The 19,297-nt window shown below is 26.7% G+C and overlaps 11 protein-coding genes across 11 annotated transcripts; 8 read left to right on the plus strand and 3 right to left on the minus strand.

Moving 5' to 3' along the window:
* Positions 1–144: 144 nt before the first annotated feature.
* On the plus strand, positions 145–2,901 carry VNE69_06229 (DNA replication ATP-dependent helicase/nuclease DNA2; the record flags this gene model as incomplete). The annotated part of the gene is made up of 1 exon (XM_065473989.1): positions 145–2,901. One exon carries the CDS (start codon positions 145–147, stop codon positions 2,899–2,901), a length of 2,757 nt encoding a protein of 918 aa, XP_065330061.1.
* A 218-nt stretch (positions 2,902–3,119) lies between these two features.
* VNE69_06230 (dynein light chain) lies at positions 3,120–3,431 on the plus strand (the record flags this gene model as incomplete). Its single annotated transcript, XM_065473990.1, has 1 exon — positions 3,120–3,431. The coding sequence occupies one exon, from the start codon at positions 3,120–3,122 to the stop codon at positions 3,429–3,431; it is 312 nt and encodes a 103-aa protein (XP_065330062.1).
* A 143-nt stretch (positions 3,432–3,574) lies between these two features.
* On the minus strand, positions 3,575–4,081 carry VNE69_06231 (ribosomal protein MDF1; the record flags this gene model as incomplete). Its single annotated transcript, XM_065473991.1, has 1 exon — positions 3,575–4,081. The coding sequence occupies one exon, from the start codon at positions 4,079–4,081 to the stop codon at positions 3,575–3,577; it is 507 nt and encodes a 168-aa protein (XP_065330063.1).
* A 283-nt stretch (positions 4,082–4,364) lies between these two features.
* VNE69_06232 (homeobox domain-containing protein 15) lies at positions 4,365–4,697 on the minus strand (the record flags this gene model as incomplete). Its single annotated transcript, XM_065473992.1, has 1 exon — positions 4,365–4,697. One exon carries the CDS (start codon positions 4,695–4,697, stop codon positions 4,365–4,367), a length of 333 nt encoding a protein of 110 aa, XP_065330064.1.
* Positions 4,698–7,542: 2,845 nt separating this feature from the next.
* Positions 7,543–7,899, plus strand: VNE69_06233 (homeobox domain-containing protein 16; the record flags this gene model as incomplete). Its single annotated transcript, XM_065473993.1, has 1 exon — positions 7,543–7,899. The coding sequence occupies one exon, from the start codon at positions 7,543–7,545 to the stop codon at positions 7,897–7,899; it is 357 nt and encodes a 118-aa protein (XP_065330065.1).
* Positions 7,900–8,354: 455 nt separating this feature from the next.
* On the plus strand, positions 8,355–9,359 carry VNE69_06234 (fructose-bisphosphate aldolase A (ALDOA); the record flags this gene model as incomplete). Its single annotated transcript, XM_065473994.1, has 1 exon — positions 8,355–9,359. The coding sequence occupies one exon, from the start codon at positions 8,355–8,357 to the stop codon at positions 9,357–9,359; it is 1,005 nt and encodes a 334-aa protein (XP_065330066.1).
* Positions 9,360–9,789: 430 nt separating this feature from the next.
* Positions 9,790–10,368, plus strand: VNE69_06235 (UBX domain-containing protein; the record flags this gene model as incomplete). The annotated part of the gene is made up of 1 exon (XM_065473995.1): positions 9,790–10,368. One exon carries the CDS (start codon positions 9,790–9,792, stop codon positions 10,366–10,368), a length of 579 nt encoding a protein of 192 aa, XP_065330067.1.
* Positions 10,369–10,540: 172 nt separating this feature from the next.
* VNE69_06236 (uncharacterized protein) lies at positions 10,541–11,476 on the plus strand (the record flags this gene model as incomplete). The annotated part of the gene is made up of 1 exon (XM_065473996.1): positions 10,541–11,476. One exon carries the CDS (start codon positions 10,541–10,543, stop codon positions 11,474–11,476), a length of 936 nt encoding a protein of 311 aa, XP_065330068.1.
* A 760-nt stretch (positions 11,477–12,236) lies between these two features.
* On the plus strand, positions 12,237–12,509 carry VNE69_06237 (uncharacterized protein; the record flags this gene model as incomplete). The annotated part of the gene is made up of 1 exon (XM_065473997.1): positions 12,237–12,509. The coding sequence occupies one exon, from the start codon at positions 12,237–12,239 to the stop codon at positions 12,507–12,509; it is 273 nt and encodes a 90-aa protein (XP_065330069.1).
* A 1,534-nt stretch (positions 12,510–14,043) lies between these two features.
* VNE69_06238 (uncharacterized protein) lies at positions 14,044–15,654 on the plus strand (the record flags this gene model as incomplete). Its single annotated transcript, XM_065473998.1, has 1 exon — positions 14,044–15,654. The coding sequence occupies one exon, from the start codon at positions 14,044–14,046 to the stop codon at positions 15,652–15,654; it is 1,611 nt and encodes a 536-aa protein (XP_065330070.1).
* A 247-nt stretch (positions 15,655–15,901) lies between these two features.
* On the minus strand, positions 15,902–16,372 carry VNE69_06239 (zinc finger C2H2 domain-containing protein; the record flags this gene model as incomplete). The annotated part of the gene is made up of 1 exon (XM_065473999.1): positions 15,902–16,372. One exon carries the CDS (start codon positions 16,370–16,372, stop codon positions 15,902–15,904), a length of 471 nt encoding a protein of 156 aa, XP_065330071.1.
* Between the last annotated feature and the right edge of the window lie 2,925 nt (positions 16,373–19,297).

Raw genomic sequence — 19,297 nt, forward strand, 5'->3', positions numbered from 1 at the left:
ACATAACTTTATTTATTAGATTTACAAAAGATTACAACTCGACTTTATTTTAAATTTGAGTCAAATTTCAAATGTCAAATATTTTAGTGTTTTAAATTTGAAATAAGTATGCAACTCGACTTATCTAATTTTCTTGACCCCTGTATGAATGATGATGAATTACTTAAGAAGTTGAAAACCGAGTCTAAATCCCATATTTCTTTTTGGAGTGACTCCAATAAAGACACCTTCGAAGTAGAAATCCCCATTGCGGACAGCGAATTCTCATTCACCTCTGCCGAAATATCCGACCAATCAAATATGAAGACTTCTAATAATAATAAGATTTCTAATATAAAGTTCATTATTCGAGATATTATCAAGACACAAGATACTACTAAATTATACGGGGATGATGTGATTTGTAATATCAGAGGAGAATGGCGTACTATAAATTTCGAGATTAATACAAAGTTGACAGTCATGACTTGCTTATGCTGCGACAAAGATTTATCTAAAGAGTATAAAGACGGGTTTATTATAGTAGAGGTAGATGATGAGACTAATTATCTCTTTATTGAGGATGATCTGATGACTATCACTAATTTCGTCTCTAGTATTAGATGTATAAATAATCCTTATTTAAGTAGTAAAGTGGCAGATATAAATTTCAATTTCTCGGATAAATGTTTAGTAAATGGGATTATCCTCCATGAGATCATGGAAGAGTGTATTATAAATGATAATTATAAATTATCATTTATAATTAATAAGATGAATGAGAGTATAAAAGAGAATATAGTGAATATTTATATTTGTGACTCAGATGAGAAGACTGTAAGGAATGACTGTATGATGATCACTAAGAATATTATTTCATTTACAAGTACTAATGATTATAAATTTGAGGAATCTGAAAAACAAGTCTCTTCTTTACTAATGAATCTTAAAGGGAATTGTGACGCAGTAGGTCAGAATGTTGTACTAGAAATTAAGTCTGGTAAATATTTAGATGTCTCCCATAAGGCCCAAGTCTTGTTATACAGTCTACTTCTCAGAGAGAAGTATAAGAAGACATTCTTCCCTTGTCTCTTTTATATTTCTGGTAATAACTTCTTGAATTTGACTCTCAGACACAGTGAAATTAAGAGTCTCATGATTTTGAGGAATAAGTTGACTCTTATAAATGAGATAGAAGATTGTTCATGTAGTGAATTCGAGTCCTGTAGAATATTACAGAAGATTTCTAAGTTTAGAGACACACACTGGTTAAAAAAGATGTATCTCAGTATAAATCAAGAAGAGAAATACAGACAGAAAGAGACATGGCACTTAGTCAAGTTTAAGAAGCAAGAAGACATGACAGTAGTCTTTATAAATAATGATATCCCAGTAGAAGATGTATTTATAAATATTTACACAGTAGATCTAGTGAAGATATGTAAAGGGATAATTAGTAAAGTGGATTTATATTTGTATGTATCTCTAAGTGAGAATATAAATTTAGAGAAGGATAGGGATTATTATATAAGCTTCGGGAATAATGACATATTCTTCAAGTATATGAGATGGTCACTAATTAATATAGCATATTTCAAGTATATAAATAAATCAGAGACATCTCATGGATTCCAATTACCAGATGAAGATATTGAGAATGAAGGATTATTAGATTTTAGTATTGACGACATAGAGGTCACTGAAATAAAAGGCAACAACACAAAAATAAATTTAAAAGATGACATAAATATTAAAGACAGTCTAGATGATGCAATACATTCATCCTTAGATAGACAAATATCTCAGACAATAAAATCAAATACTACTAGTACTGGAAGTACAGAAAATATGCCATCCTCTGCTTTATCAGACACTTCTTCATTCGTGTACTTCACTCCTCTACCAGAAATACCCCGCTTTAAATATAAAATCCCTGAGATTTACTTGTCTCAATTCTTAAGTCTCAATAATGACCAGAAATCCGCCCTATACTCCGCTCTACACTGCGAGAATTATAAAATAGTCCATGGGATGCCCGGCACAGGGAAGAGTAGTGTGATAGTCTTACTGATCAAGATACTAGTGTATCTTAATAAGAAGGTCTTACTAGTCTGTTATACAAATCTGGCCCTTACTAATATCCTGGATAAACTTAAGACTATTAGAAGTTACAGAGCCAAGAAAGAGTCCTGTAATTTCTCTAGTGTCTCAGATCTCAAGAGATATTTCAAGAATATAGATCTAGTGGCGAGTACATGCTTCGGATTTAGAGACCCCATATTTCTAAATAGATCTTTTGATTTCTGCATTATAGACGAGGGGTCTCAGCAGCATCTCCTCCTGACTCTTATCCCCATTTCTCTATGTACTAGATTTATAATATTCGGGGATCATTTACAGCTCAAGCCCCTTAGTAAGTCCAATTCTCTCCTGAGTCTAAGTCTATTTGAGTACTTACTTGACAGTGATCACTCAGAGTTGACTATACAGTACAGAATGGGACCAAATATAATGAGATTAAGTAATGAATTATTCTATAATAATAAACTGAAACTTAGTACAGAGAAGATGAAGACTGAGGACACTGTATCATTTGTAGATTCAAATACTATAAATTATAATAAGTTTATTACTAGAGTAAAGGACTCTACAATCCTCTGCTATTTTAATTCACAAGTCAAAAAGACCAGGGACTTGACGAAGTGTCAAGTGGAGACAGTGGACAGATTCCAGGGATCAGAGGCGGATAATATAATAGTGGTATTTGACCCTATAGTCAAGTGTGGGGTACTTGAGTCAAGGGAGAGACTCAATGTGGCACTTACACGGGCGAGGAAGAATTTGATATTAGTGGGGGATATAAACAAAATGAAGGATATACAAATACTCCAAGATCTCCTAGCAATCATGAACATAGACTAGATTAGATATATTAGAGTCTATATAGATTAGATATATCAGCTTAGATATATTAGAATTTATATAGATTAGATATATTAGATTAGACATATTAGATTAGACATATTAGATTAGATATATTAGAATTTATATATAGATTATATAAATTATAAATGTGTTTTTTTTGTGGGTGAAACATTGTTTCATATTTTATTTATAAAAAAAGGCCTCAATAAAAAGACATGGCAAAGATCGAAGAAGAAAAGTCAAAGATTGAAGAAGAAGTAAAATTTAGTGATAACAGGGATTTTCCTGAAGAAATAAAGAAGAAGATAATCTCAGAATTAAAAGGGAAGACTCGGAATTTAGAGCCCACCAAAGTGGGCTCGTGTCTCAAGATGATGCTAGACAGGAATTTTGGGTCAGGGTGGTGTGTCATAATAGGGGGTCATTTCTCAGGGGCCTTTACATATGTGGGGTCACTGTACATAGAAATAACAGTCAGAGAGATAGTGATAGTAATATTCAAGACATATAAACCCGACAAGAACTGAAAAGTAAAGATCATATTTCATATATTTGTTTAGTACTATATTAATTTATATTTGTACTATATTAATTTATAATTAAATATAACATATTTTAAATTTATAAATAGTACTATATTAAAGTTTATACATTTTTTAGGTGCACATTTTTATTTGACTCGTCTTATTTCTAATTCATAGTTTATTATTGAATAAGTCTTATTATTCCCATACACTTCTGCAAGGGATCTCTTCTCATCTACCACTTTCTCATTAAAAAGTCTCAAATCATCTGTCAAAATATTCAAAGGGACATTCTTAATTTCTCTTATTTCTCCACCACTACACTCAAGAATAGAAAGAAGACACTCATTCTTATTCACAGGATTATACGAGACAAGTACATCATCCTCATATCTATCCTTAATATTCACAGTACTAAGAGAAGGGGACTTGTAAATAGACACTTTAATGTCATTTTTACATGAGTGACATTTCATCTCCCAGTTACATTTGTAGACATTGGGCTCTTTAATGGTACTCTCACTGGTTAAGATGACTACCTTGGGATGGACGAAGGAACAAGCAGTGCATGATAAAATGGCGGGGTAAGTTTGGTCACAAGAAAGGCCTTTGATATTGTCGAAATCAGCTTTGGCAATTAACTCGTATTTCATATTTAAGGGCTAAAGAAACAAGTACATAAATAAAAAAACATTAAAAATTAGAAATGAAACTTAATATTGAAAGAATGTAGTATTAGAAAAGCAAATAGTGCCTGAATAAAAGAGCATTATTATTCATATGTGAAGAAGACACACTCAATAAAAATAGGACTCAAGTAAAGAATACTTATAAATTAAACACAAACATAACATAATAAATATAATATAATATTATATATTATATAACATAACAAATATATAATATATAATGTAATATATTATATATTATGGTTTATTAGTTTAATTTGCCATTCTCATTAATATATATACTCAATATCTCTGAAGATGATATCTTCTTAATTTCTAGACTACTACTCTTAACACACTTCCGCATTTTCTTAAACCAAATATCAACTGACTCAAACGACATGCCCAACAAATACCCAAGATCCTTTTTATTCTTAACAGATGGGAAAAAAGATACTGTAAAAACAGAATATAAAACATTCTTCTGTAACAAAGACAACTTAGAATGTCTAGTGTACATGTGACGAGATGTGTGTCTGTGTATCTTGACGAGACCGATGATGGCATCGGCCTCGTCTTCGAGGCGGGAGAAATGAGGCATGAGATGAAATAAAATGATTATGCGGGAAAAAAAACGAGTATTTATAGTTTTAGAAATGAGTTTGTTTGTCAAATAAACAAAATCATAAAAAGAAATATGCATGAATAAAGAAAAATATAATTTTATAAAAATTTACATTTATTGAGTCATCACATTCATCTTATTAATTTGATCAGTCTTCATATCTTTTTATGTCTCTATTTCATTCATATTCATCTCTTTATGAGTAATATTTTGACTCTTTGTTTCTAATCATCACTTTCGAGATCTTCTTAAGATACTTTCAAGAGTCTTCTTGGATATACGCCTCGACGAATGTTGGTATAAAGAGCTTTTTTTGTGGATTTCATGGTATCGTACACTTTTTAAAATATAGTGTTAATTTTATTAAATTAAAAAAAAATGTTCATCTTTTTATGTCAGTATATTTGTATTAGTTTATTTTCTTAATTATTGCTATAAAATTTTTAAGAAACATTATAAGATCAGTATAGTTGTATAGTACTTTAGAGATCTATTAAATAATTTGATTTAGTAGAAATTATAATCTTTATACTATTGAAATATATAAATAAATATCATTATATGTGCGAAACATTATTTTATATAAAACACTTAATAACTTTTTTTGAATTTAATGTATTAAAAAAATATAAAACTAATTTGGTACATAAACAGTATAAATAACAAAAATCCATCATATTATTAAAGATTTAAGATTAAAATCGATTATCTTATTCTTCTCTAATGACAGAGTAAGAAAATAAAACTAAATTAGAAATATTATTCCATATTATAAAATAATATTTATTAAAGCAAATATAATTAAATTTACATATAGCATATTATGTAACCTTGGTTTTTTAAAAAATGAAAGCAAGAAGTTTGAACTTTTTAAATGTTGTTAAAAAATGCCTGAACCTGGAGTTGTAACTAAAAAATACATTCGACCGCGAATACTATGCGTTAAAACCTTTATTTTTATATGAAAATGATAATAAAAAATGCCAAAGCAAGAAAACCTACTAAATATACATGTGGACTGCATATTACAATGCGTTTTAGAACCTTTATTTTTTTTTATGTTGTTAAAAAATGCCAGAACCTGGAAATATATCTAAATATAATTCGACTGCAAATACTATGCGTTTTAAACCTTAATTTTTTTTATGTTGTTAAAAAATGCCAAAGCAAGAAAATCTTACTAAATTTACATATTTAAAAAATTGCCACGGCAAGAAGTTATACCTAAAATTTTTATGTGGACTATGAATACAATGCAATCTCGTGCGGCTTTATTATTTTTAAAACGTTGTTTAAAAATGCCAAAGCAAGAAAACCTACTAAATTTACATGTGGACTGCATATTACAATGCGTTTTAGAACCTTTATTTTTTTTAAAAAGTTGTTTAAAAATGCCAAAGCAAGAAAACCTATTAAATATACAAAGAACTATGAATACAATGCAATCTTGTAAATAAATATAATTTATTTGGGTATAATATTCGGCTTATTGATTACTTTTCACAAGATACGCTTACAGTCTCATCTGGCAGTTCCAGGACTTCCTTCTGAGATTCACTCATTGGGCTCTCGAAGACCCCTTCCTGATCTGTATCAAGCCCATGTCTGGCTGACATAGTTAGGCATTCTAAAGTCATTTTAAGGACTCTTGACTGTATATATGCTTCCGTTCTGGGTTCTAAGCTGAGCACTTTGATATGCGTACGGTGAAAATTAGTTACTATTCCATCCCACGTCATCACATAAGGAATAATTTTCGGCTTGTATTTGTAGAGAGAAGCCACATGATTTGCGAGCAAGTCGTATTTATGTTTCTTTTCTGTTTCTACTGCAGTGAGTTGTTAAAACTTGTGATTCCAACTTCTACAACGATCACTTCTTTCCTCAACTTGTCTACAATTAGTATATCAGGCTTGTTATACTTTATTTTAATACTTGAATGTATCCTACTGTCGACTCGTACAATGCAATCTTGTAAAGCTTTATTTTTTTTTTTGAAAAGTTGTTTAAAAGTGCCAAGGCAAGAAGTTTAAACTAAATGTACATTCGACTGCAAATACTATGCGTTTTATTACCTTTATTTTTATATAATTAAGCTTGAGTAAAAAAGAAATTGAACGTACTACAGAAATATACTTTTTAATAAACAGAAGTATATAGATGCTCTATTGTGTTTATATATGTTTTACAAAAAAACATTAATTATATATATTAAAAAATGTCATATTTTAAAAAAAAGAAATCTATTTTTTTTAGGACAAAACAAGCTGGAATATTTGATTTATATTGGTTTTCGTACTAAACATTTATAAAAAAAATTATAGTTCCATTTAAATTATTTTTTTTAAATCTTAGAAATAATTAAAAAAATATGAATAACTATAAATTTAGGAATATTGGTTTTCGTATTAATATGTTTTTTAAAAAATCTTACATTATAAGAAAATCTTTTATATCTTATAAATATAATACGGAAATCTCAAAAACTATTTGTAATATTATATTTTTAAAAAAATATTAATTATATTTATTGACTAATGCCATGTCTCAAAACAATAAGCTATTTTTATTTTAGATGAAACAAACAAATTTTAACCTAATTTATTGTCAAAAAATCGTTTTTTATATTAAAATATTAATCATCTATATTAAAAAATGCCATGCTATTCTAGACATAAATTTTATACTTAAATAAACATAACAAATAAATCTATTACTTCATATTTTTTAAAATTGTTCTTTTTGATATTAAAATACTAATTAATTTTATTAACTAGTGCCAGGTTAATATATAAAAAAAAATATTTTATAAATACTCATTATGGACTACACTTTCCAGGAATCTGAAGCAATATGTGACTTATTATTTTTTAAATACGCTAACAAAAAAAAAATAATAAAAAAAGACAAATTCCACAATATCAAATCTCAGGCACAGATAAATCTATTGAATTCTGTGTTTGATAAAGATCCGTATCCTAATAAGAATGTTAAGATATTGATATCTGACTTGTTCGAATATGAAAAATATGATCCAATACAGAACTGGTTTCAGAATAAAAGGCAGATGAGTAAAGTGAAAGGGAAAAGGTATATGAGACGAGGAATAAGTAATAAGAGATTGGTGGAGATATGTGTGGAATATTTAAGAGAAGTGAATAAAACAAGAAGGTATTAAGAATAAAAAAAATTTTAAAGAATTTAAAAATTTATAAAGAAATTTATATTTATAAAGAATTTTATATTCATAATTTAAAAATTTATAAAGAATTTTTTATTCAAAATTTATAAAGAATTTTATATTGTTAATTTAAAAATTTATAAAGAATTTTTTATTCAAAATTTATTAAGAATTTTATATTCATAATTTAAAAATTTCTTCTATTATATACAAATTTGATATATTAAAGAAAAATCATATATAGAAACTATTTTTTAAAAATAGTTTCCAAATTTCTAACAAATCAATACATATAAAATATTTTACATACCAATATAAAATATTTAGTAAATATTTAACAAATTAGATATCTGTTTTGACGTCTTTGATTTGTAGACCAATGAATATTCATATTGGTTCCTGAATTTCATTTGTCAATTAAATATATAAAAAAAACAATATACAACTTCTTAATGGACAAAAATTCAGATAATTTGCTCAAACTTGGTGCAAATGCCAAACGCATTCTTGAAAATTATAAAGGCATTCTCGCCGTAGACGAATCTCCAAATTCGATAGGCGAAAAATTCAAAAAATTTAATATTGAAAATACAGAAGAAAATAGAAAAAACTTCAGAGAACTTCTTTTCACTTCAGATCATCTTGAAAAATACATTGGTGGCGTCATTCTCAATGAAGAAACTTTTTCTCAAAAAACTAATAAAGACGAGTCATTGGTAGATATTTTATTAAATAAGAATATTGATGTCGGTATCAAATTAGATAAAGGATTACAAGATTTTGAAGATAATGAAAAGATTTCTGTTGGTTTAGAAGATTTAGAGAATAGGATACAGAATCCTTTATTTGAAAAAGCTACTTTTGCTAAATGGAGGTCGCTATTTTTAGCCAGTAAAGATTTACCAACTATTAGTTGTATAGATGAGAATTGTCAAACATTAGCCAAATACGCTAGTATTTGTCAGAAATATGGGAAAGTACCAATAGTAGAACCAGAATTATATTTTAATGGGAATTATCATATTGATGACGCCAAGAGACATACTAAGAGTATTTTAAGTCATTTATTGAGATATTTAAATGATGCAGATGTTTATATACCTGGAATTTTAATCAAGATGGGATATGTTACACAAGGAACAGATTCAGAAGTTAAAAATTCTTATAATGAAATAGGTATGGCTACGTTAGAAGGGATGATAAGTACGATTCCTTGTGGAGTGCCAGGGATAGTCTTTTTATCTGGAGGACATACAGAAGAAGATGCTATTGGATATTTGAGATCAGTAAACAGTCTGCGGGCGTTTAAGACGTGGGATATTAGTTTTAGTTATGGGCGTACTTTGACAGATAGGCCTATGGAGATATGGAATGGTAAAGAGACTAATAAGATGAAAGCGCAGAGTACATTTATTGAGATAGCAGAGAAGTGTTATTTGGCCAATCAAGGGAAATAAAATGAAACAAATCACAAATCTAATTGTATAATAACTTTTTTATTATTTTTTTAAAAAAATCAATAAGTCAAAATATTATACAAATCTAATCTGTATAATATTTATTGTATTTAAAAAACATAGTTAAACCAATATTTAAAAGACAATCATATACATAGAATATATTACAAATAAAATAATATTATATAGATTATATAAGTCAATAAAATATTAACATTTTATCTATATAAAGATAAAAATTTACTAAAATTTAATATTTTAACAAATAATTTTTGTAAGGTAAATAAAATATCAAGTTTACATTTTGTTTATAAATCTACAAAATTACAATACAAAATTATTTCATAAAATAATAAAATAAATGTATTATAATATTTATTTGTACTGTTTATAATATTAAATATCTCAGATATCTTCTTGCCCTTTTTCTATGAGTGACAATAAACAAAAAGACAAAGAAATAATTGATTTCTTGACTGCCTCGGGATATGATGAAGATATCATCAAGAAAGCTTTATCCTTGACAGAATCAAGAGATCTAGACGACATAGTTGATGTCATCATGGATATTGAGAATAATAAATCCACCTGTAAAGTAGAACAAGTCACAAAAGAGATGCCTAAAATACAGAACGAAGATTTTACAAAAGTACTAGAGCAGAACAAGAAGGCTATTCTGGTTGATAGAATGTACAGGGAAGAATTAATAAGAAGATATCAAGAAGAAAAAAAGAGACGAGAAGAAGAAGAACAAATTCCAGAAGAAAAAGTTGCGGAAATAAAAGGCGACTGCGTTTTTAATGTTCGATTTCCAGACTCAAAATCTATAAAACTGTGTTTTATGAAGGGCGACACACACAATGACTTGTTTAATAAAATCGCAGAAATTTACGGGAGCTCGAATTTTTCACTTTACAAAATGCGAGATAGCGAAGCTATTAAGAAATCTAGTGAGAAATTAGAAAATAATAAGAAAATATACCCCAAAGCAGCTTTATACATTGAATAAACTATTTCTATAAAATCAAATTTGTAAATTCCCAAAATATCTCTTGTTTTCTTCATGACTCATAAAACTGTTTCATTTGTGCAAAATATAAATTTGAATTTTTTTTTTTCTAAAATTTGCTAACTAAACAAATTTCTATATTTTGATTTCTTTGTTTTTCTTTACCCTTGAAATGACGCAGGTTTCAAAAGACAGAGAATTTTTAAGAAAATTTTCATACACAGAAAAAGAAATGAAAAAAAATTTAAATGATAAATTTTCATACATAGAAACTTTTATAAAACATAAACCAAAAATCCAAGAATCAAGATTAAAAAGGAAAATTAGAAATTTATCAACTATCAACATTTTATATTCAGTTTATTTATCTTTTAAAAAAATTGATAAAGATTTTATAAACAAAATTGAAAAAATTAAAACAGAATTAGAAAAAAGAGAAGATTTATTTCCTTCTGTCTTAGATTTCTTAGACAACAATGAAATAATTTATGACGATTTATATTTTTGGCATCCTGGTTTGAAATTTACAGACATTTTTGCTTTAATAATTCATTTATTGCCTAATATTGTAAATGATTATAAAAAATATTTAATAAGACAATTAATCTTGGGATTGGAACCTAAAACAGGAATCTTAAACATTTTTAAAAAAAGATTAAGTAAAAATATGGGAGATTTTGAAGTTATAAAAAAAGATTTATTAATTTTTAAAATTTATCAAGATTCCTCATTTTGCGCAGAATATGAAGAAATTAATTCTGTGGGAATTAAAAGAAAAGAAATTAGTAAAAATTCTAAAAAAAAAATTTTTAAAAAAGAAAAAATTTTTAAAATTGTAACTTCGGCTTATTGGAAAGATGAAGAAAAAGAAGAAGAAAATTGTGAAGAAATTATAAATATGATAGGAGGGGTAGAAATAAATAAGAATTATAGTAAAGATATAGAATTAGTATTGTGTCCGTCTTTGAGTTTTGTAGATGTGGAAATACAAGGGAAGAATATTGTGGTAGAAATGAATGTTTTGAATGATTTGATAACTAAAAATGAAAGGTCTAAGGAATATTGGATTAGTGAAGGGATAATAAATGAAAAATGGGAATTTATATAAAAAAAGAAAAAATAAAATCTCATAATTAATAAAAAAGCGCACAAAAATTAAGGTAAATATGTTTAAAGTTTTGCATAGAAAATGTAGCGAAATAAATGTAAACCATACTGAATTCCTATAGAACTTTTGTAAAATTTTAGGTCCATATAAAAAAAATTAAGCGAAGATTTGGCGCACCGAAATTCTGAATAGCCAAAGTAAAATTCAAGATCCAAATATATAAAAATATGCAAATTTAAATTCAAGGTTAAAAACATAAAATTATGAGCAATATAAGGTTCGGCGAAAAACATAACCAATAGAAAAAATATATTAAAATATCATTCTGCAGAGCATGTAAAACACGCATTCAAATTTTAACTATATAAAATATTAATCGACATTCTTTTTTGCCACATTTACGTAGTTTATTTTGACAATTCAACATATAAATATTTTATATAAAATTAGACATTTGATGATTTTTTTTATTTCAATATTTTTTCATCTCTCAAAATTTGACATTTAATTTAACTCAACGAATTTGTAGATTAAAAACGGTCATTTTATAGAAATACACAATTTTTTGTAAAAATCGTCATGATTTTAATATAATGAGAATCGTTGACATGTTTTTTTATTAAATTTTCATTCAAAAATTTTGACAAACAAACAAATTTATAACTAATTTTTTCTTTTCTCAAAACTTTTGACATTTTCATTGACAAAAATTTAATTTCAATTTTTTGAATATAAAAAATAAAAATTCTTAACCCCACTTATGAATAATAATAACGAAGAAAGATTCTATAAAGCAGTTACTTGCTTGTTACTTGGTATTGATTATTTACCTAATCTTAAAAATTTACGACATGTGCCGATAAAAAATCATAAGAGACATACGTACAGGGAAAGAGTTAATTTTATGGGAGATCGAGTTATAAGTCTGTATCATAAAGATTTAGAACCAAAAAGACCACATAAAATGTCATTGAAATATTCCAACGTGAATATGACATTCATGAATAATTTACGAAAAAATCAACAAAAATGAATAATAAAACGTTTTTTATTTATTTTTAATTTGTTATTATTTATTGCTGATTTCAATTTAATGCTCATTTTTAAATTAAAATATGTATATCGTCTCATAAACAAATACAATTATGCGAAGTCTTAATGATTATAAGACATTTTATCGTTTAGATTGAAGCAAGCGCGGAACTTGTTTATTTAGTATGTTGGCATATTAAAAAAAGAAATTTTTATTTTTTCATTATGAGGCGCAAAAGAGTTTGAAGATTCATTCACTGCTCGGAAAACCACATTTAAACTCTAAAAAGGATTGTTTCTTTTAGAGAAGCGAAAATTTTTGTTTTTGTATAATAAAAATAAATTTCGTATTCTTTTACAAATTATTTATTTAATAATACATTAGACAATATCTAAGAATCTACACGGTAAATTAGAACACTTATATCATTTAGTGTGACGTGTAGATTTTTTTTATAGACATTGCATAAAATCTTACTGTAAAAAATAAAATGATTTTCTGAGAACGATGACTCAGTAATAAAATGATATGTTGATAAATGACAGGCGTGCAAATAAAATATAACATAGAAGAACTCAAACTATAGAATATAAACAACAGTTAAATTTGTTTAAATGGCGGGGGTCGACATATAAAAGTTCTGCACAAGTTATGCTTACTTTGATCTTTTTATGAATCGAGTTTAATTTTTACTCAAAAAATTAGAATATGAGTCATTCATTTATTATCTAAAAAAGAAACGATCAATTTTGATCGTTAAACAATCAGGATATAGACAACGAATTTCTATATAAAACATGAAAAAAATTGGATCGAACAAGATATATATTATAACACATAAAACAATGCAGAAATAAATAGTAGTAATTTCCTATAAGCACAAAAATATGCTTTATTTTTACAACTCTATAATATCATGAAATCATTTAACATTTTTGCTCAATTGACCAGTATAAAATGAAAGTTATTAAATAGAAACTCTAATATGGCGTTGATTGGCAATGAAAGAATGTTGACGCATTAAAGCTTATTTTTGTTATATCAAAAAACAAATTATCTGCTTTTATGTATTAACCCCTAGTAAAATAAATAAGTATATAAAAAACTTGTAGTCTAAATTTTTTTGCCTTTTAGACATATACGCATCGATCATCAGGAAAACCAGTTTGCAAGTTATGCTACAAATTAAACCGAGCAGTACCATAAAAAAATTAGCATGTAGAAAAAAAATATTAAAATTTATCTGGAGATAATAATAATAATAAAAAAATTATGTGAACTCTAATTACAGAAACTAACAATTAAAACAACACTTAGAAATGTAAAAGAGAATCAAAAAAAAAATTTCTTATATAGTAAATGAAAAAATCTCAATTTTGTTGTTTTTTTTTTCATAATTTTATTGTTCATTTTATGTTTTTGCATTTAACTTAAAATTTCAGTTTTTAATTTTTAAAACTATTTGATTGCTTTTATTAACGGTTAGAAATTAATAACGGTATTAAAAAATTGAAACAATTTTTTTTTTACCCCTATGGAAGCAAAAACAAAAATCTTAAAATATCTAGAAATTATAAACCATTCTTCTATATCATTAGATTATATTTCCAAGCTTAATAAAATATCTGATGTTTACGATATAGAAACTATAAGTATATTTTATTATTCATATAGACAAATAACGGAAGATCTTAAAATTAATAATAAATCCAGTGTCAGTATAAATTATGTATTAGCAAGAAATTTCATTTTATTAGAAAAAATTAATAATAAATTTTTCGTGCAAATTTTATTGGATAATGAAGATATTATGGAATTGCCCGATAATTTAGAGTTAAGACTTGTCGAGTTAATTAATACTTCACATTTAGATGCACATTTGTTCAAATATATTAATTTGCATCGCAATAAATTGAAAATTTCAGAAAAGACTATAAAACATATTTTTAATAATCCGTCATTCTTTATGAAGTATTTAGATTCGGATGTTAAAGTTATCAGACAAATTCTATTAAAAAATCGAGATCAAAAGTACAAACAAGATCTTATAAAATATATTGAGACACAAGGGTGTATAAATAATATTATATTATATAACTGTATAGTATCAAAAGAATATAAAATTCAGTATATAAATAATATAAATGTAAATGAACTAAAAAATAATGTGTGTTATAATCATCTGATGGCATATTTAGAAAAATGTAAAATATTACAAAAATACCTAATAAGTAAAGAAGATTTAGATGTGATGCTAAAATATCCGGAATATTGTGATATAATGGATCTAATGAACATTATAAAACATGATGTTTATAAAGAAGAAATTTTATTAATTTATTTAATTAATAAAAAAAATATAAGTAGTTATGAATTAGAAAAGATTATAAACGAGTTAGGAGAAGACAACCATTATATTAAGGAATATTGTAAAGTAAACAAAAAGATAGAAAACAAAAGAAAAAAAATAAAAACTAATGACTACAACACAGGCAGTGAGACCAGTAAAAAACTAGAAGCATCGTATAGGGATCTAAATGACAAAATGACGGAGTGTATTGGAATGCAAGAAAACAAACAAACTTCCACTAACTTTTTTTGCAAAGAAACAAATTTTATAAATACAAAAAATATGACACATATAACTAATGATCAAAAAAGTAACAACATTGATCGAAATACACAAAATCTTGATCAAAATTACAAAGATCAAACTATCATCTATCCAAATAAGATTAATGATTTTAGTATTAACAAGGTAATCACTACAGATATGTCATTTAATGACATATTAGCAAATGATTCGTCTTTAAATCTTACTGAAGTCAATAGTTTTTTAGATTCTCTGTTTAATACATATGACTTTAAATATAATTACAACATAATTATCGGTATATTAAAAAAATACGAGAAACCAGTAACTAGTAAAATTCAAGAATATTTAATGAAAATCTTGGAAGAAGGATTTTTTGAGGAATGTTACTTTGATATGATAAGGAATTTATATAATAGATTACTGAAATATTGTACTAATACAAAAACACGAAAAAATAATGATATGATACTTATAGGACTTTCAAAATATTGTAAATATTTCAATAAGGAAGTGAGTTTAGGAAATGTAAAGAATAATAAAAAGAAATAAATGCATTTATAATATAGACGTCCTGTTTTGTGAAACTTTTACTAGTTGACGGGGAGCCGCGATATATTTTCCAGATAAAATATATGAAGAATTACAATAACGATCATAATTTTACCGTTGATAAATTTGTCTATATTAAATGTGTACTTTTGATTTAGTTAACATGTTTTTATGCGATACAATTGCTAGATGAGATATGATTTTACGCTTACAAATTTTTAATACACATTTAAAAATATAATAAAGTTTAATTATTATGATTTTTATAATGACTATCTGCTACATGTTTTACTAAAGTACTCTTATTTTTATATCTTCTACTACACCCACAAAAATTACAAGCATAAGGCTTATTAACATCAAGATTATCAGGCGTGTGTCCCTTCTCAACATGATACTTAAGAGAATATTTACTCATATACTTCTTAAAACATCCAGGATAATCGCAATAATAAACATTATACATCCTTCCATCCCTGTTATAATAACTCTGCCCATTGATTGTTATAACATTCTGTATTCTTTCCCTTTTAACTTTATCTACTTCATACTTCATCAAATATTTCTCATTAAATCCAAAAGGAGCTGTTTGATACAAGCCAAAGTTAAATACTGCTGGTTTATAAGAAAATCCTGGAGATTGATGAATATCATAATTCTTTTGATATTTCTTATTTAGATATTGTTCATACTCTTCTCTCATTTTTTTATAGTTCATATGGTGTCTAATAAATAGTTATTTACATTTAAACTTGATACCATCATAATTTTAATAAATTATGATATTTAGTATTAGAAAGTATAACCGACAAATAAACTCAATCCTATATCTATAATTGTGATATTTAGCATTTTAAAGTGTAACTGTCAAAAATGAATCTTGTAATTTTAATATTGATGAAAAGGTCTAATCTTGTATTTTTAATTTAAACTTAGATCTGTAAAATATAAAAAAAATTAGAACTCTCGAGATATAAAAATTAAAAGGGGGAATTGATATTTTTGACACCAAAAAAATATTGTAGAAATATTTTTTAGATTTGGGAATTTCATTAATCAATTAATATTTTCTAATTAAAATGTGTTAATTAATACATATATAAAATATTGTAAACACAAAATATTTGATATATGTCAAAATACTTGAGATTTTTGAATTAAATACATTTTCTATGTCCAGTGTAAACATTAACAAATATATTTATTCTCGTCATAAAAAAGAAAGAAAGATTGAAAGAATAAAATACAAACTTAAACCTGTAAATTAAAACCGACAGTATACTCATGACTACTGTATACATAAGACATGTAAACATTAGTCATGAAGCGAATTTTTTCGTCACAGAAAAAAGAGTTCAAACTAGATACAAAATTCAAATGATTTTGTTTTGGAAGAAAAAATAATTCACAAATACAAGTTTAAAAAAACAATTGTCAGTATATTGGCATTTTACAGAGGTCATTATATTCATTAAGGGAGGTTTTTTAGCCATCCAAGAAACATTATTACAAACAACACGCTCTAGCATAAAAATCATCTATCAATTAAAATAATTGTTTTATGACATATGACTTCAATAAACAAAAGACATTGTTGATAATACACAAAATCAAAATCAAAAAAAATAATTCTCTCTTTATATTTCGTGTTGCAAGAAGCACTAAAAACCAAATTTCTTGAAAAAAAGACAACTAAAAAGTAAACGTTATGCTACTTATTAAAACTTATTTGTTTAAATAAGAAATCCAAAAAAAAATAATACGAATTAAATTTTTTGAAATCGAACATTGTAAAAAAATTTTTTAAAATACAAAAAATAAACCAGAAACAGGCAAAGACCAGGAGACATAAAGATTTTTTTTCATGACAAAGAACTTTGTGGAATACATAATTAAACCTATCAATTGAGGGTACAATAGTAAAGAACATATGTTTAGTGATTCGTTTGAAGATTGCTTAGTTTTTATTTTTTATTAAAACTATGATCGATTATGGTTAAAAAAACTCTAATTTATAAAATAAAAATTTGTTCGAGAAATCAAGCGTGCTACGATATTACAAAAACAAAAAGAAACCTTGAACAGAAGTCATCAAACTTGCTATGCTTTTTATTTACTTATATATTTGTACTCATCTTTTATAGAATGTTTTTTTTTCTTTGCAAGTAAGAGGTAGGGAGAACCCTTACATAATTACCCAAGGGATTTGGGTGTGATCCTCATCCAACTGGTACTGTGAGATTCTATCCATCCAAAACTCCCTCCATACACTTGCCGGTGCAGCAAGCTCCTCCGTATCCATTGGACTTTAGCACCGGGAGAACACTTTTTATTTATGCCTCAATTGCGTCCAGAGTGACCTCACAGCGGATATACTTAACGGGCATGGTTATCTATAACCCGAGGAGAGACATCATCGTACTGACTCAAAGGTCCCTACAATCATCTGTATTGCACACACGGCTCCTTACACGACCACATCACCAACCGGTCATTTTTATTGGGCTGCGTTGACCACCATTTACCCACTATGTTCGGCCACCGTGTTAAAGAATTTTGTAAGATAGGGTCCACGAGATCTTCTATTGCCCTACCTCGTCTAGTCTCTTAGTTAGCTCCTAAATCCCACTCTATAGTGCACCAGCCATGGGCTTTAACTAGGTCGTACCTATTAGATACTTTTATGTATCATTAAATCACCACAAAGGGAATACTTTTTTGGCTTTGAGGTGCGTTTCTGCACTAGATGCCAATTCCCTTATGGCTGGACACACAAATTCCATTGAATCAACTTAATGATTATCGTGGACATTTTCATCATCTGAGTTGTTCCAACTGCATCATAGAAAGTAGAAACAATTTTGGTGCTCTTGGGAATCGAACCCAGTCAATGCTCAATGGAAGAATTGCCTTCTACCACTGGGCCAAGGGCACCTTTTATAGAATATTCCTGTCGTTCTAAACGCTACATGAACGCTTTAGCTCGATGTTTCTGTCTTCGTCAGCACTCTTAAAGCGGCATTTTAAGAAAAGATCCAAAATTTATGTCTTGGTCGTAATGTCTCTAAGAACATTTTTCTATGCCAATCGACCTATTGATAAATTTTTTATATAAAACCACTAAAACTATTAAGGTGCCGTTATACAAGCATGTATCATGTTTTTAAGATCTACTTATAATTAAAGAGAAAATTAATTTTTTTTTTGTTAGTTTGATCTTATTTATTTTAATTTTTTAGATTTTGCAAATAATATTATCTACTGTATCGACTTGAAAAACTACTTTTGCTATAATTACAATATAAAAGTGCTTAACGAGTTTTTTGTACTCCGTTATCCAGACTTATTTGTTTCGCCCAATTTCAACTAACAGAGATAAAAAATTTAAATTATTTTTTTATCAAATTGGCTTCACCGAAAAATAGTTATTCTAATCGTCAAAATAAAGTAAAAAAATACATCCTTGATATTGTAATTTCTGTTTCACAAAATCTATATTTTACTTATTGCTTTAGAAAATATAACAATCAAAAAAAGGTTGTAATTTGCAAATTTTTTCTAAAAAACAAAGTTAATCTCGCAATGTTTGAACTATTTCGTTGTCTAGAGCAGCTAGATCATTTTTTTATGAAAATATTTAGAA

This window comes from Vairimorpha necatrix, chromosome 6 (genome assembly GCF_036630325.1).
Source record: "Vairimorpha necatrix chromosome 6, complete sequence".
Lineage (NCBI taxonomy): Eukaryota > Fungi > Microsporidia > Nosematidae > Vairimorpha > Vairimorpha necatrix.